Source organism: Tachyglossus aculeatus, chromosome X5 (assembly GCF_015852505.1).
Source record: "Tachyglossus aculeatus isolate mTacAcu1 chromosome X5, mTacAcu1.pri, whole genome shotgun sequence".
Taxonomy (NCBI): Eukaryota; Metazoa; Chordata; class Mammalia; order Monotremata; family Tachyglossidae; genus Tachyglossus; species Tachyglossus aculeatus.
The window spans coordinates 5,789,909-5,806,507 of record NC_052097.1 but is presented as its reverse complement, the minus strand read 5'-3'; the positions used below and the strand labels follow the sequence as shown (position 1 = coordinate 5,806,507).

The following is a 16,599-nucleotide window of genomic DNA, read 5'->3' as shown; positions in this document are numbered from 1 at the left end:
GTAAAATTGATGAAGGCATCTTTTATCATGCAAGTTGATCTTTGCCACCCAGAAATTATCCTGAGCATACAAATAGCTATGGATTTATTTCAAACATTTGGGATGCTCAGATGCAGTTAGCTGTGCAATTTCATAAGATAAAGATTTTTATGGATCAATTTCTATGTCTTTCCTTGTTTTGCCTGACGATAATTAGTTCAGAAATCAGTTCAGACTGATTTGGATTGTTTCAAAACAGACTGCCTTGTCTAGGGGAAAGAGCTAGACTGCTGATAGTGACTTAGGATATCTGTGGCTTCTAGTCCAAGCACTGCCACTGACCTGCCATTTGATCTTAGGCAAGTCACTTAACTTCCCTCTGCCTCAGTTTCTCACCTGTAAAATGGGAATAAAATAGTTGCTTCTGCTGGTTTACAGTTCATGTTGTAAAGACAAAATGAGAGGGTGATAAAAGAGCACCTTGGAAAAATAAAAGGTATAGAGGTGCAGTAATTTGTTATTTGGTCCTGTATCAGAATAGTCATGTGAAAGTAGCAAAAGCACATGTAATTTAAAAGACATGCCCTATCTAGAATGTGGTACTCACTATGCTCACATAAATGTAAGTATGAACGTTTGAACATACTGGGAATACAAGTGTATTTTATCCTAGGCTCTTGCCTTAAAATTCTCCCCTAGAGGATTTGTAACTGTAGTCTGTCTGGTCTTTTGGATGTTTGCCTGTGTTGGATTTTAAGCTCCTGAAGTGACTTACTTGTGATCAATCAATTGTATTTATTGAGCACTTACTGCATGCAGAGCCCTGTACTAAGCACTTGGGAGAGTACAATTGAACGGATTTGGTAGACACATTCCCTGCCCGTTACGGATAGTTCAGCATCTAATAATTTTCCTGATAGATATATCCACTGGGATTTGCCTGATGTAAAGTATGGGTAAGTAGTCTCCAGTTCAAATTTCCGGGAGAGGAATTAAATGGCATGTTATCACCAGGATGTTTGGAAAGCGCTCTCTAAAACCTCCCCCCAGTTATTTATTAACTAGCACTTGGTTGGATTTGATTAATGTCCCCAGTACGGTTAGCCTGATATGGCTGCAGGTATGTAATGCTCAAAACCTAAATACGATTTGTGTCTCTCTTAGCAGCACAGCTATATTTTAGGCATCAGCATTTCTTTCTCCTCTCTGCTCTGAATTTTTTTTTCTTAAATGTTCATACAAATTTCTCCTAAATATGATCCCCCCCTCTCACTGCCCATCACATGAAGTGGCTAGACAGGCTGAGTCCCTGCAGTCAGCTGTCACCTCCATCTGTCCAGGCCATAAATACGGTGTGAAATTCTAGCAGGCGTGAGCTGTGAAATGGTCCGGCCCCTGGCTCTCTTACACTGACTTCCGCAATCGAAGTCCAAGATGAAACCGGAGTCCTTTTTAGGAGATTTCAAAATGTAAATAACATCAGGAAGTGTTATTTATTGAGCCCTTATTCTGTGCAGAGCCCTGTTCTGAGTGCTTGGGAGAGTACAATAGGGCAAGTAGACCCGATCCCTCAAGGCAATTACAATACATTAGGGGAGACAGACACCACAAAGAACTCCAGACCCTGCTATGAGGTGAGTAGGGACCATCTCTATATGTTGCAAACTTGTACTTCCCAAGCGGTTAGTACAGTGCTCTGCACACAGTAAGCACTCAATAAATACGATTCAATGAATGAATAATGTTAGCCCATCAATCTGAGAGTTGGGAAGGTGGTAGAATGCTTTGCTCTCACTATGCCTCAGTTTCTTCAACTGTAAAATGGGGACAAGAATAGCTGTTTCCCCTTAAAGCCCAGTGATGCTGTGAGGACAAAAGGAAGACCAGATAGTAGAGAGGCTAGAGTTAAGCTGAAGCCATTTTAGGTTTTAACCTGGAGAATCAGGATAAGTATGTTTATCAAGATAAGCACTGAAGACTGCAAACTCCTTGCAGCAGGGTTCACACCTATCAACTGTGTGGTATTGTACTTTCCCAAGCACTTAGTACAGTGCTCTGTACACAGTAAAGGCTCAATAAATACCATTGATTGATTAAAATAAGCTTTTCAACCCAAACCTTGCTTATCTTGAGCATATGTACAGGGCCAGGCCTTTATGGGAGCTGAAGCCATTTGGAGGAGAGAAAAACAATGCTAGTGTCAGAGAGAGTCTGGACATCTCACCTCAAGCCTTCTAGTGAGCATTGTAATCCGACTAATGCTCCCATTAAATAGAGCCGATTCCTCTTGGAAGATTCCAAAGCCCCAAGGAATTCTGGGGGTTTTTTTTTGCCCATAGCTAAAGACTAGGGTACTTCAGGCAGGAAAAGATTGCTGGGACTAATTTCCATTCCCCCAGTCCCTTCACACTATGGATGGGTGAATCCCCTTGACTGAATATTAACAAACTGTCACATATCTCTGTGGAAGAGCCTAATTAATAGTCTTTTGGGGGATTTGTATTTCCTGGGTGAATCTTTAACTAGTGACTTATTTGTAGCCTGGCAGCTGATCAGATTCTCAATTTCTATCTGTTCCCATTGAAACTCCTTCAATGAGAGAAATTTTACAATTGCTTCTTAGAGAAGATTTTGCTCCTCTAGATTTCACTTTGCCATAGTCTCAGCTGTTCATTAGCTGTCTTCTGAAACACATTTTAATCATTTTGATGGTTCACGTTATGCTTGGGGGAGATGGTCAAAATATCTGTGACAGGCGAATTTGGCTTTCAGTTCCTTGGGTCCCTCCTACTCAGTATAGCTATTTGTCTGGTTGTGAACCTGGAAATCCATTTACAACTGGTCGGTCTTCAGGTCTGATAGGATACCAACCTCCCGTTTGTCCAGTTATTTTAATTTTCAGTGCTGAGCCTCCCTCCTCTAAAACTGCTGCTGTGAGCTTCCACAGCTCAGAAGCGTTGCCCGAGTTCATACGCTCAGCAGCTCTCAAGTGAGCACCGGGGGGGTCAGGGAGAAGTACCTACTTCTTCAAAATGGCACCTATGATATCACTATACCATGTGTCTGTGATTTGCCTGGGTTACACTGCCCTCTTTTTAAATCAGAAGCAAGAACAGAGGAGTCTAATCTCACTCAGCAATAATTATTTCCCCTTTCACAGTCCTTCGAGAAGTCTTTTTATCCAATCACTGTGATAAGTTGAAAATTCAAACCTCCAGCACACTGGCCCAAAAAGCCAACCCCAAAAAAGGAGGCGTTTTTGTCTCTGGTGCTGGTGTCTGAGGTGGAAGAGGGGAGAAGCTGACAGGATTATAACAGACACAGAGCTCCTCCTTCTTCTTTCCCACTCCCTCCTCCACCCTCTGACATGACTGTGGTCCTGCCCAGTAATTATCAATAGCAATAATAATAATAGTAGTATTTGTTAAGCACTTACTATGTGCCAAGCCCTGAACTAAACACTGGGGTAGATACAGGATAATCAAGTCAGACACAGTCTCCTTCCCAAACAGGGATCACAGTATAAGAGGGAGGGAGAGTCGGTATCAAATTCACATTTTACAGATGAGGAAACTAAGGCAAAGAGAAGTGAAGGGACTTATCCAAGTTCACGCAGCAGGGAAGCGGTGGAGCCGGGATTAGAGCCTGAGTCCTCTGCTCCCCAGGCCTGGCCTCTTTCCACTAGGTTTGGAAACATTTGCCCACCTGACCAGAGGTCTCCCTCAACAAGGCTGTTAGGGCTTTAATAAAGTCATATCCTTCTTTGACCTCTTGCCTGTCTGATCAGTGATCACTGAAAAACATTGATCATTGAGAAGTAGTGTAGCCCTGTGGATAGAGTATGGGCCTGGGAGTCAGAAGGATGTGAGTTCTAATCCTGGCTTCACCACTTATCGGCTGTGTGGCCTTGGCAAGTCACTTCAGTTCTCTGTACCTCAGTTCTCTCATCTGTAAATTGGGGATTAAGATTGTGAGCCCCATGTGGGACAGGGACTGTATCCAAACCAATTTGCCAGTTGGCTTCTATCTACCCCAACCCTTAGTACAGTGCCTGGCCCATAGTAAGCACTTAACAAATACCATTTTGGTTTTTTTTAAAAAAAGAAAGGACAAAGCCAACTCTCAGATAGGAAACAGGAAAAACTAGCATGAGTGAATGAAGGACAAGTTCTGTCAGACTCATCTAATCTACTTCTGTTCCAGATGTTACAGTATACAGAAGTCCTTATCTTCCCACCCAAACACTTTCCTCCCTCTGACTTTCCCACCACTGTAGACAGCACCACCATCCTCCCTGTCTCACAAGCCCATACGATTGACATTATCTTAGACTAATCTCTCTTCTTCAACCCACATATTCAATCTGTTAACAAATCCTGTTGGTTTAACCTCATGACATCACTAAAATCCACCCTTTCCTCTCCATCCAAATTGCTACTACGTTAGTCCGGGGACTTAACCTATCCAGCCTTGATTACTGCATCAGCCTCCTTTCTGACCTCCCTGCCACCTGTCTCTCCCCACTCCAGTCAATACTTCACTCTGCTTGCCTGGATCATTTTTCTACAAAAACATTCATTCCATGCTTCCCCACTCCTCAAGAACCTCCAATGGCTGCCCAAACAAAAACGCCTTACCATCGGCTTTAAAGCAATCAATCACATATCTCCCTCCTTCCTCACCTTGCTGCTCTCCTACTTCAACCCAGCCTTGCTGTACCTTCATCTAGTCTGTGTTGAGGTCTGCCTCTTTCCCACATCCTGCCTTTAGCCTGGAACGCTCTTTCTCTTCATAACTGACAGACGTCCATGCTCCCCACCATTAAAATCTTATTACAAGCATGTCTTTTCCAAGAGGCCTTCCCCAAATAAGTCCTCATTTCCTCTTCTTCTACTGCTTTCTGCATCACCCTTGTACTTGGATTTTCACCCTTTATTCACACACCCCTCAGCCCCACAGCACCTATGTGCATGTCCATAATTTATTTTTATTAATGTCTGTCTCCCCTTCCAGACAGGGAGCTCATTGTGAGCAGGGAGCGGGTCGACCAATTCTACTGTTGTATATTCTCTCAAGAACTTGGTACAGTGCTCTGCACACAGTCATCACTCAATAAATATGATTGATTGATGTTGCCACAGAGCTGGGAAGTTCAGGGGAAAACAATAGAAATCCTCTAGCTGGACTTTTTTTTGGTAATGTCATTTCTTAAGTGTTTACTATGTTCCAGGCCCTGTACTAAGCGCTGGAGTAGATACAAGCTAATCAAGTTCACCACAGTCCAGGTCCCACTTGGGGCTTACAATTTTCACCCCCATTTTACAGATGAGGTAACTGAGGCATAGAGAAATAAAGTGTTTTGCCCAAGCTGACATAGCAGACAAGTGGCAGCGCTGGGATTAGAACACAGGTCCTTCTGACTCCAGGCCTGTGATTTATCCACTAGGCCATGCTGCTACTTGCAAGCTCCTACTTGTATCCTCCATGACACATTTGTCTTGAAATTCAGGGCATCTCAGAGGGAATGAGTGGCTTTGAGCTTGGAGATTGCATGTACGTTTCCTAATGAGGTCCTGGGGAAAGGTTAGGAATGGAAAGGTAAATAATAATAATCATCACAATAATAATAACTGTAGTAAACATAGTGATATGCAGACTAGTTAAGTACTTATTTTGGGCCAAGCACTACACTAAACTCTGGGTAGATAGAGGATAATCAAGTCAAACACAGTCTCTATCCTAGATGGGGCTCACAGTATAAGTAGGATGTAGAACGGGTATTGATAAATCTCCATTTTACAGATAAGGAAAGTGAGGCCCAGATGAGTTAAGTGATTTGCCAAAGGTCATAAAGCAGGTAAGGGATGGAAATGGGATTAGAACTCAGGTCCTCTGAATCCTAGGCCTGTGCTCTTTTCACTAAGACATACTGCTTCCCAGTTGAGAAACGAATGGGTTATGGCACAGGGATTGTGTCCAACCTGATTATCTTGTATCTACCCCAGCCTGTAGTACAGCATTTGGCAAATAGTGAGTGCTTAACAAATACTATGTTGAGCATAACAATATCAGTAATATCATATAATAATAATTAATAATAATAATGATTATGGTACTTTTTAAGTGCTTACTATATGCCAAGCAATATTCTAAGCCCTGAGGTAGATATAAGTCAATCTGATTGGACACAGTCCCTGTCCCTCCCACATGGATTCACACTCTTAATCCCCATTTTACAGATGAGGTAACTGAGGCACAGAGAAATGAAGTTACTTGCCCAAGGTCACAAGCAGACAAGTGGCAGAGGCGGGATGAGAACCCAGGTCCTTCTGAGTCCGAGGCCTGGGCTCTATCCACTAAGCTGTGCTGCGACGTACTATTTGTTAAGCACTTGCTATGCTTGCAAAGTGTACAGAGCACAGTACATAGGGCTTGGGAGAGTACAATATAATAGAGTTGGTTGGTAGACACATTTCCTGCCCTTCAGGAGTTTACAGTTGTATACCCTTAAAGTTCTATTTTCCACAGAAAGTTTGTTCTTTAGAACCAAAGGCATTGCCTTTCTTTTACGTTGGGCCAGTGGGGACCCTAGAGAAAGACTGGAAGGAATTGAACAATTGAAACAATGCCCTATGTCAAGAAGAAAGCAGATTGGCCTCTGCAATGGATAGCAGATAGGCAATCCACTTTTGGTGATTGGAGAGTAGGAGATTTCCGCTCCAGCAATATTTCCTTGGTGCCTTCTTAAGGAATACTCTATTTATTTTACTTGGACATATTTACTATTCTATTTCTTTTGTTAATGATGTGCATTTAGCTCCTGTCCACATGTTTTGTTTTGTTGCCTGTCTCCCCCTTCTAGACTGTGAGCCGCTGTTGGGTAGGGACCATCTCTATATGTTGCCAACTTGTACTTCCCAAGCGCTTAGTCCAGTGGTCTGCACACAGTAAGCACTCAATAAATATGATTGATTGAATGAATGAATGAACAAGAGAAAAAGCAAATAGATTCAGAAAGCAGATGGGGCATAGAGTGTAAATGAAAACCTGTAGTTGGTATCGAGTTCAAGTTCAAAGCGAGGGCTAACTATACTGGTGGTGTTAAAATGTAAACGATCTCGTTGGGCTCCAGAGAACCTGGAATATGTGAGGAAAAGTTAAAATGGGCTCATCTAGTGGGAAGATGGAATTTTGAAAAGGTTACAGTCACTTTTTATAAGTCTATTAGAAGTTTATGGTCTTTCCCAGCGAATGCAGGGTAATAAAATTCACAAGTCCTGTTCTAATGTCAAGAATGGAACAAGAATGATAAACAACCACCTGGATCTTGCTGCAGTTGTTAAGATTTGGCTCTTGAGCTCTTGCTGAAATGTGAGGCCGCCGTCATTTTCCAGAATGCAGGTCTTCTGTTTATTGTTTATGGAAACTTCTTTCCATTTGGTGGCTCAGAGAAGCTCACCTCATTTTCTAACTTTCGGGAAACCACATCCAAACATCTCCTTCAGACTGTCCCAGGCTTCCCAGCCTTTGGAAAACTGAAATTCCTTTCAGGTTTCTTGGAAGAGGCAGGATGCAGTGTGTCAGCTGAAAGAGCCCTCTTGGAGGGCTGCGGGTTTCAGTGAGGGCAAATTTGGGGTTGTTCCCAGCCATCATAGGAGAAGATTTGGGGGTGAGTGGGGCCAAGCCAGTCCATGTCCATGGTGGGCAGGGATTCCCAAATCTCTTGCTGAGATATCCCCAGTCCATCAGAGGTCCAGGACCCCCCCAAACTGCATGACCAATGAGAAGCAGAGTGGCTTAGTGGAAAGAGCACGGGCTTGGGAGTCAGAGGACGTGGGTTCTAATCTCTACTCCACCACTTGCCTGCTCTGTGACCTCGGGCAAGCCACTTAACTTCTCTGTGCATCAGTTACCTCATCTGTAAAATGGGGATATAGATTGTGAGCACCACGTGGGACAACCTGATTACCTTGTATCTACCCCAGTGCTTCGAACAGTGCTTGACACATGTAAGTGCTAAACAAATACCATTATTATTATCATTATTATATCCACATTTCTACCAGCTTCTTCCCTCTTCTGCTCTCTTCTGCCATACCCCAGCCCTCTCTGTTTCTCTGTCTGCCTCTTGCCCATGGCTCTCTCAACTGCTTGGCCCTCACTCTGTCCCATCGTGGAATTATCTCCCTCACCAAATTCAGAATGGTCTTAAAAACCCCCACCTCCTCCAAGAAGCCTTCTCATATTAGTCACCCCAACTTCCAATTCATCCAATCCCACCAGTCACTTGAGAAGTTAAGTATTTTTGTTTAGCTATTAATAGAGTAATGATGCGTTTACTCACTTTTGCACCTCTTGGATATCTGTGCCCTTAGTCTTTTACTTATATTTGGAACTTTGTGCTCCTTGCCTTCCTGATTAGGTTATACAATCCTTGGGGGCAGGCTTTCATATGTTTGCGAATGCCTGAAACAGTCTTTGCTCACTGGTAGGTCCAAAATAAACATTGTTAATGATGATGGTGACATGAATCAAGATGCATTTGGTGTGTCTACAATACCTTCCTTAGACCACCTTTATCTTCAGTTCATAAGGCGTGATTACCTAGAGGTGTGATTACAGGTATTTACACTGACCTGCCTCTGTCTTTATGTGGTGAAAATCTTGATTGCACAGCCTGTTCTACTCTGTAATGCTCCAGATTCAAATTCAGTGCTCTACATACAGAGCGTACTCAATAATATTGACTACCTGGATAAACCTTCATTTTTTTTTTTTTATTAAATTAGAGAAAAATCTATGGAGATATTCCAGTTCAGCTCAATCCTATTTAAGGATTTTCTAAGAGTGAAAGGCATACCTATTGAATACAATCAGTCCTTGTCAGAAGAAACAGACTAATTTTCTTATGGTTTGCATCTTTTTCCTGGGCATAATCCTTTTCTCTTTTTACATTATTTGACTGCTTTTACTTTATTTGCAATTATTCTGGTAGTAAATTGATCTATATGAGTGCATTGGTTACTAATCAGTGAAAAAAGAGGGTTTGCATATTTTTAAGGATTTTTTGGGCTGAGGTATTCCAGAGCACCATAGCCACCTACCTGGTCCAAGTGCTTAGCATATTTTCGTCAGACCACTCTATCAGCCTCCTTGCATTCTTGCATTCAGCCTTTCCATACTTCATACAGTTAACTGGGTTTTTTTCCTAAAACACTTTCCCCACAAACCTTCAGTGGTTACCCATTCACCAAACAGAAACTTCTTACCATTGACTCTAAGGCACACCCCAGCTTACACTCTTCATTCTTCCCAAGCTAACCTTATTGTACTCTCCCACCTCGGATTCCTTGTTCATGCCCAGAAATTCCCCTGCCTGGAATTCCAAGATGGCTTCAATTCAACAGTTACCCTTAGCACATATGCATATTCTCATATTACTTCCTGCCATGTTTCTGCTATTTGCAGCTGGAGAGATACTTGTTTCTCTTCCTCCAACAATTTAGGAACAGCTTGTGTCTGTTAATCACCCCTGGTAGACTGAAGCTTCTCAGGGACGGGTAGGGTGTCTTGTACTCTTCCAAGTGCACACAGTTGGGTGCTCAGTAATTACTCTTGAGTGATTGATTGGGTGAGACATGGGACATGCATACTCACTATGGATAGGGAATATGCCTGCTAACTCTGTTGTATTATACCCTCCCAAGGGCTTAGTACAGAGCTTTGCACACAGAACACCCTTAATAAATAATAATAATGATGGTACTTGTTAAATGTTTACTATGTTCCAGGCAGTGTACTAAGCACTGGGGTGGTTACAAGCAAATCAGGTGGATACAGTCCCTGTCCCTTGTGGGGCTCACAGTCTCAATTTCCATTATACAGATGAGGTAACTGAGGCATACAGAAGTGCATTGGCTTGCCCAAGGTCACACAGCAGACAAGCATCAGAGTCAGAATTAGAACCCATGACTGAGTGTCAAGCCTGTGCTCTATCCACTATGCCATGCTGATGTGACCTGTACCTTTCCAGAGGGAGGAGGGAACAGTGGCACCTAGGGCATATCCCTAAACACATCCCCTTTAGCTGTCTCAAAACCCTGCTCCCCAGGATCCTAGCCCCAGGAAGCATTAGCCTGGTACATGTCTTCCTGGAAATTGTCTGCCCTTTTAGATGGAGCCAGTCTGAGCCTGGGGACTGGGATAGCTTTTAAGGGCAAATGAAACAGTGACAAGACTCACTAATGAGGGAAAATACCCCTGAGGCTTCTTTCATTAATCCAGTTAGCCAAAGCAGGAGGATGGCAGTGACCTTGTGAGAGTTACATAATCCCCTGAGCTTCTGTCTTCCTTTAGAAATCTCCCTGGATGCTTTGCTTGAAAGACTGCAAAAATTTCAGTCCCAGGTCTGTCCTTTAGTCCTTGAAGTCATTTCCTAACTGGTATCACTCATTCATTCATTTATTCATTCATTCAATAGTATTTACTGAGCACTTACTGTGTGCAGAGCACTGTACTAAGCGCTTGGGAAGTACATGTTGGCAACATCCTGCCCCTGATTTACAGCTACTAATTTCATCTGGGAGTCAACGAAAGTGCACTGCTTTCTACTGAGGTAGAAATTGACCAATGGTATTTATTGAGTGCTTACTTTGTGCAGGACATTTTAAAGAGGGCTTGGCAGAGCACAGTACAGTAGAGTTAGTAGACGCGATTCTTGCTATTAAGAAGTGCTTAGGAGAGTAAGCACAGTAATAGAAACAGCACTTGGACATCACTATGGGAATATTTCTTGAGCTTCTGTTGTTCTTTTCAAGTGCTTCCCAAATATACTTCCCAGTTCAGGGAAGCAGCATAGCCTAATGGAAAGAGCAGGAATCTGAGAGAGGATGTGTATCCTAATCCCAGCCCCACCCCTTGCCTGTCATATGACCTTGGGCAAGTCATTTCTGTGTGCCTTAGCTTCCTCAACTGTAAACTGGGGATTCGACACGTGCTCTCCCTCCGACTTAGGCTGGGAGTCCCATGTGGGACAGGGATTTTGTCTGATCTGATTAACTTACATCTATTCCAGTGCTTAAAACAGTGTTTGACACATTTAATAAATAACCCAGTTATTAATTATTCTTATTATTACACAGAGTGGTTTACCTTCTCTTCCACTCCCCTGACATCCTCCCCTTTGCATCGCGTTCGGTAGGCAGTTGGTAAGCATCATCACTACCACCACTACCGTGGTTCAATGACTCTCCATGAGGTGAAATCCTCCAGGTACAGAGGAATTTAGGAATGCGGATTGTGAATGTGGAAAGTGTTAATTTCAGGAGCCTTTGAGCTGTAGCAGTGAAGCGTGAAGAGCCTTGTTGCAGGTGGTGCAGTGCTGATAAAGCGGCCTCCGGGTTTCTGGGCAGTGGGAAGAGCTGAGCTGAATTCAAATAAACCGGCCTTTTGCTTTGTCAGGTTTCCAATTAAATTCAGCTCAGTTTATGCATTAGGACATCCAAATGAAGACCCGTTTCCTGACATCTGCAGCCTCGCATCTTTACGTGCTCAATAAATAGGATTGATTAATTATTGTACTTTCCTGAGTTCTTAGTACAGTGCTCTGCTCATAGTAAGTGCTCAATAAATATCACTGTTTGATTGCTCCTGACTTTATAGGAACAGCTATTTATATGGCTACTCTTGTGATAAAAAATGAATGGTTTCCTCCCTTTAGTAATATAATCCAAACATCGTCACTGTTGTTGTCTTCTACCGTGCTAGATGACATGACAGAAGATGTCAAACATCCATCACACTAAGGTTCAGGACAAAGCCTGGATGGAGTTGGAATTCCCTAGAATGTTTTTCAGAAGCAATGGTAGCTGCTCCCCAACTGAAGGCCCCTCTGATATCATTAGCACCCAACATTTCTACAGTCTGCTTCCAGGATCGGAGCAGTGACTGTTCATCCAGGCCTCAGCCAGTCTGTACCCTGGCTGCATTTGATGCAGTTCTAGACATATTTAAGTTTGGTACTTTCATTTTCAGCACCAAGCCTTCCTCTCCTTTTAGAGCCCCTCCTCCAATTTGACTCCTGATGCCAAGCATAGTGGCTCGGAAGTGATGCTTGGGTACAGAGGGATGCGGGAGGGGGAATGCATGTCTTCCCGGGGACATGTGCTCGCTTCCACAGGTTTCCACCCGAAGTTACGTATGACATCCTTATGTTGTTCAGTACTTACTACATGCCAGGCACTGTACTAAGCACTGGGGTAGTTACAAGATCATCAGGTCAAGCATTGAGACTCAAAGCCTAAGTGGGTGGAAGAACAAGTATTTAAACAGTGTAGTCCAGTGGATAGAGCATAGGCTTGGTGAGGACCTGGGTTTTAATCCCAGCTCTGTCACCTACCTGCTGTGTGACCTTGGACAACTCACTTCACTTCTTTGTGCCTCAGTTCTCTCATCTATAAAATAGGGATTCAATCCTGTTCTCCCTCCTATATAGATTGTGAGCTCCATGTGGGACATGATTATCTTTTATCTATCCCGTGTTTACAATAGTGCTTGGCACACAGCACTTAACAAATACCATTATTATTATTATTGTTGTTGTTATTATAACATCCAATTTTCAGATGAGAAAACTGAGGCTAAGAGAAATGAAGTGACTTGCTCAAGATCGTAAGGCAGGCAGTAGCCGGGCTAGGATTAGAACCCAGGTCCTCTGACTCCCAGGCCCAGGCTCTCTCCAGTAGGCTTCCCATGTGTTTCATGTGTAACCTGCCTGTCATATTTAACACTAACATTCATCTAATAATAATAATATTAAAATAATTTGTGGTATTTAAGTGCTTACTATGTGCTAGGCACTATACTAAGTGCTAGGGTTGATACAAGATAATCAGTTTGGATATAGTCCCTGTTTCACATGGGGTACAAAATCTTAATCCCCATTTTACAGAAATGAGATAACTCAGGCACAGAGAGTGAAGTGGCAGAGCCAGAATTGGAACCCAGGTCCTTCTGACTCCCAGGCATCAAAGGCACATCCAGTAACCATGAAGGCCACCAAGAGCTACCCTAGGAGGCAACCATTAACCTATTTGGAATTTGCACTCTCTGGATACTTTCAGGTAGACACAGTCCAACATCAGGGAGGCTGCTGGGTTTGGGTGTTGATGGTGAGTCTGCTCCTGTGGACTGGAATGGGAGTCTGTGGTCCTGACCTCTGCCCTTACCCTCTACCTGAGCTTACATTATTTTTAGCCCGTGATTCCGAGTCTGATTATAATCATCCTGGATCTCACTAGAATTGCTGAATACAGAGGAAAGGGTTTTTGCATGCTCCTTCCTAATTAATGAGAAGCAACGTGCATCTCTCTCATCTGCTTCTGTTCTGCAGCCTCCTCCACAGATATACGATAAGCAGCTGGATGAAAGAGAACACACTATCGAGGAGTGGAAAGGTGAATATTTCAATCAGTCAGTCATTGGTATTTATTGACCTCACCCATTCAAATGGATATACTGTACAGGGGAAACAGGGAATTTGGGCTCTTTGTTTTATGGTGTTTTTCCCATTTTCGGGTGTGAACCTCTGGGAGGCTTAGGTGCAGTTGGGTGGACAAGAGCAGAGTTCTCATCTTGTGCTCAAATGAGGTTATTCAGAACCTTTCCAAATCTTTCTATAGACCTCATGGCCTCAATTCTCCAATCCGATAGGGCCAGAGACCTCAAGTGGGCTTCTCCGGTGCCCTGGAAATTACTATGAGATTGCCCACCTGTGGCAGAGCACTTTCCTGACAGGAATGACAAAGGGATTCTAGTTCTATGCGATTGAAGACCTGGTACATATTCAAAGGAGGCTTGGGGAGTGAAAAGGTGTTTAGGGTGGCCAGAAGGGATTGGAAGGAAGGGGGCCAGGGAAGGAGAGAAGTTTTAAGGAAGCCACTGTTCATTTGTGTATGAAAATCAGGCAACCGATGGGAATTATTGAGCACTTCCTGTACTGTACTAAGTTCTTGGGAGAATACAATATAACAGAATTGGTAGACATATTCCCTGCCCACAGTGAGACAAGTGGAGTTACTGCTTGCATTCATTCCTTTTTCTAAGTTTTTGAAACTGGGCACTGTCAGTCAATCGTTTTTATTGAGCACTTACTGTGTGCAGAGCACTGTACTGAGCACTTGGAAGAGTACAATAGAACAGTACAACACTGTGCTGTACGCCTGCCCACCTCATGGCACTCAGTGTCCCAGCAAGGACACAACAGGAAAGGGTGAGGGACTGGGAGTGACAATGGGCAAAATAGAGTGAATAATCCATTGCACTATGCTGAGTGTTGGTCCCGCCATCTTTGTGAGTCCCTCTGTCACGGGAGGCTCTGTCATTAGTGCTTGGTGTAGTATTCTGCATTCGGTAAGCAGTCAATAAATACAACTGAATGAATCATCATCATGGCGAAACCAATCCCATTCAGTAGGAGGGCCCAGATTCTAAAGACCAGAATTCCTGTCACAGGGTCAGGGGGAGGGGAGGGCAGCGTAGGGGAATTGGAGAAAATTTCAGTCCCATTAGACATTTTCCTTTGTTACCTTCGAACCGGATATAGCTGGACTTGAGCCCCAAAGGTGAACCTGATCTGCCTCAAGTGAATTTGTTCTCTCAGAAAATGAATTTATGTTTGCTTCTGAGTCAGTTATGGAGGAAAAAGGGCCTGGGACCTCAGGATGACCCCCAGCTGGGGAAATGAAAGACAGGAATAAGAAAGGATCCTTGCCTTTATTTTTTGCCACCCAAATTGGGAGTGAGTTTGCCACCAGACTGTGGGTTCCTCTGAGGAAGGTGAACAATACCTTTCTGTAACAGTGCCACTGGGTTTTTTTGTTTGTTTGTTTGTTTGTTTGCAGAACTTATCTACAAGGAAGTAATGAATTCTGAAGAAAAGACTAAAAATGGCGTAGTTAAAGGACAGCCTTCTCCTTCAGGTACTCGCTCCCAATGTTTAATTGAATTCCTTGTGTTCCCCACTGTTCCTCCTGGGGTTAGTGTCACGGCCCAAGGGCTGTAAGCCATGGTGGTTCATTATTTTCCTTGGGGAAATTGCCATCCTTTGTGTGTGTATATCCCTGTCCTGCCTCTTCTCTCTCCCTATCCCCTGTCTTTGTCCCAACCTCTCCTGAAGCCCAGACCTCACAGTCTGGTTACCATCTCCAAGCCAATCAGAGTGGCTGGTGATGCTCTCCAAGCTAATCAGAGTGCTTGACAATGCTCTCCAAGCCAACCAGAATTCTTGGCAATACTCTCCAAACTAAACGGAGTACTTGGAGATGCTCTTCAAGTCAATCAAAATGCTTGGCAATCCCCTCCAAGCCAATCAGAGTGCTTGATAATGATTTTCAAGCCAATGCAAGTGCTTGGTGGTACTCTCCAAGCCGAACAGAGTGATCAGCATTGCCCTCCTAGCCAAGCAGAGTTCTCAGCAGTGCTCTTCAAGCCAGAGTGCTCAGCAGTGTTTGTCAAGTTAGAGTCCTTGGCAGTGAGCTAGATGGCTACCCCATTATATATGGATTCCATATATGTAGTGATTTAGGAACAGACATTTGAAATCCATGTAAGAAATTCCAGGCTAGTTAATTAGTTTCTTCTCAGGTGATTGTCTTAGCTGAGGTGGAGGTAATACACCACAAATTCAAAAGAATGAGCAGAGAAAGATAGCCAGCCTATCAGAGGGTAATTCACACAAAACTCTCCTGCCAGAACTTAACCACAAAGGTGAACAGAGGACAGATCTGCAAACACCAAAATAATTCTGGCCAAAACTTTCCACAACTGTGGTGAGACGGATTCTTGAAAAGAGGGTGAAGTTTCTTCTTCTGCTGGGTTGAAGCACTAAGGTATTTTAGCTTCAAATGTAAACTATTAACTATAACCATTTGTTCTGGGGTGAGAGTTCATAATTTAATATGGAAAAGCATGAGCTAATCATGGGTCTTTGAATTCTGGGGAGCATACCCTGAAGGCTTCTTCCATTCTGGAGGTTGTTTCAATAACTGGTGCAGTACCACTGACTAGCTAAGTTGAGTGCCTTATAATTTACTCATGCAAGAGGCTAATTGGATTTCTGCCTATGGGTGATTTTCTGAGAGGTAGCAAAGTGTGACTTTGGAAAATGGAAACTTCCTTCTTTGCTTATCTGGGCTCATTCTGTTCACGTGGTATTTTGCCAAATTCAAAGGGAGCTAATTCAGCAGTACAGCCTGGAGATTTTCTGATTCATAATAATAATAATAGTGATTGTGGTGTTTGTTAAGTGCTTACTACGTGCCAGGCACTGTATTAAGCGCTGCATGGATACCCGCAAATTGGGTTGGACACAGTCCCTGTACCACATTTACAAATGAGGTAACTAAGTCACAGAGAAGTTAAGACTTGCTTAAGGCCACACAGCAGACAAGTGGCAGAGCAGGAATTAGAACCCATGACCTTCTGACTCGCAGGCCTGTGCTCTGTTCAACACCATGCTGCTTCAGTGATGAGACTCAGATAGAATGGGCGAAAGCAGAGAGATGTTTTACTCTTTTTAGGGAGGGAGACTCCTCACTTGGGTTTTGGTTCAGATAAGATTAT

At 43.4% G+C, this 16,599-nt stretch overlaps 1 protein-coding gene across 7 annotated transcripts in view; it reads left to right on the top strand.

Annotated features, from left to right (window-relative positions):
- The window catches only part of MAPK10 (mitogen-activated protein kinase 10), a 148,742-nt gene that overhangs the window by 128,138 nt on the left and 4,005 nt on the right, over positions 1-16,599 (top strand). For all 7 annotated transcript variants that reach the window (XM_038769233.1, XM_038769236.1, XM_038769238.1 and 4 more), the window contains 2 exons: positions 13,370-13,433; positions 14,880-14,957. In XM_038769233.1, the coding sequence (XP_038625161.1) occupies positions 13,370-13,433; positions 14,880-14,957 (142 nt within the window). The remainder of the gene's footprint in view (positions 1-13,369; positions 13,434-14,879; positions 14,958-16,599) is intronic.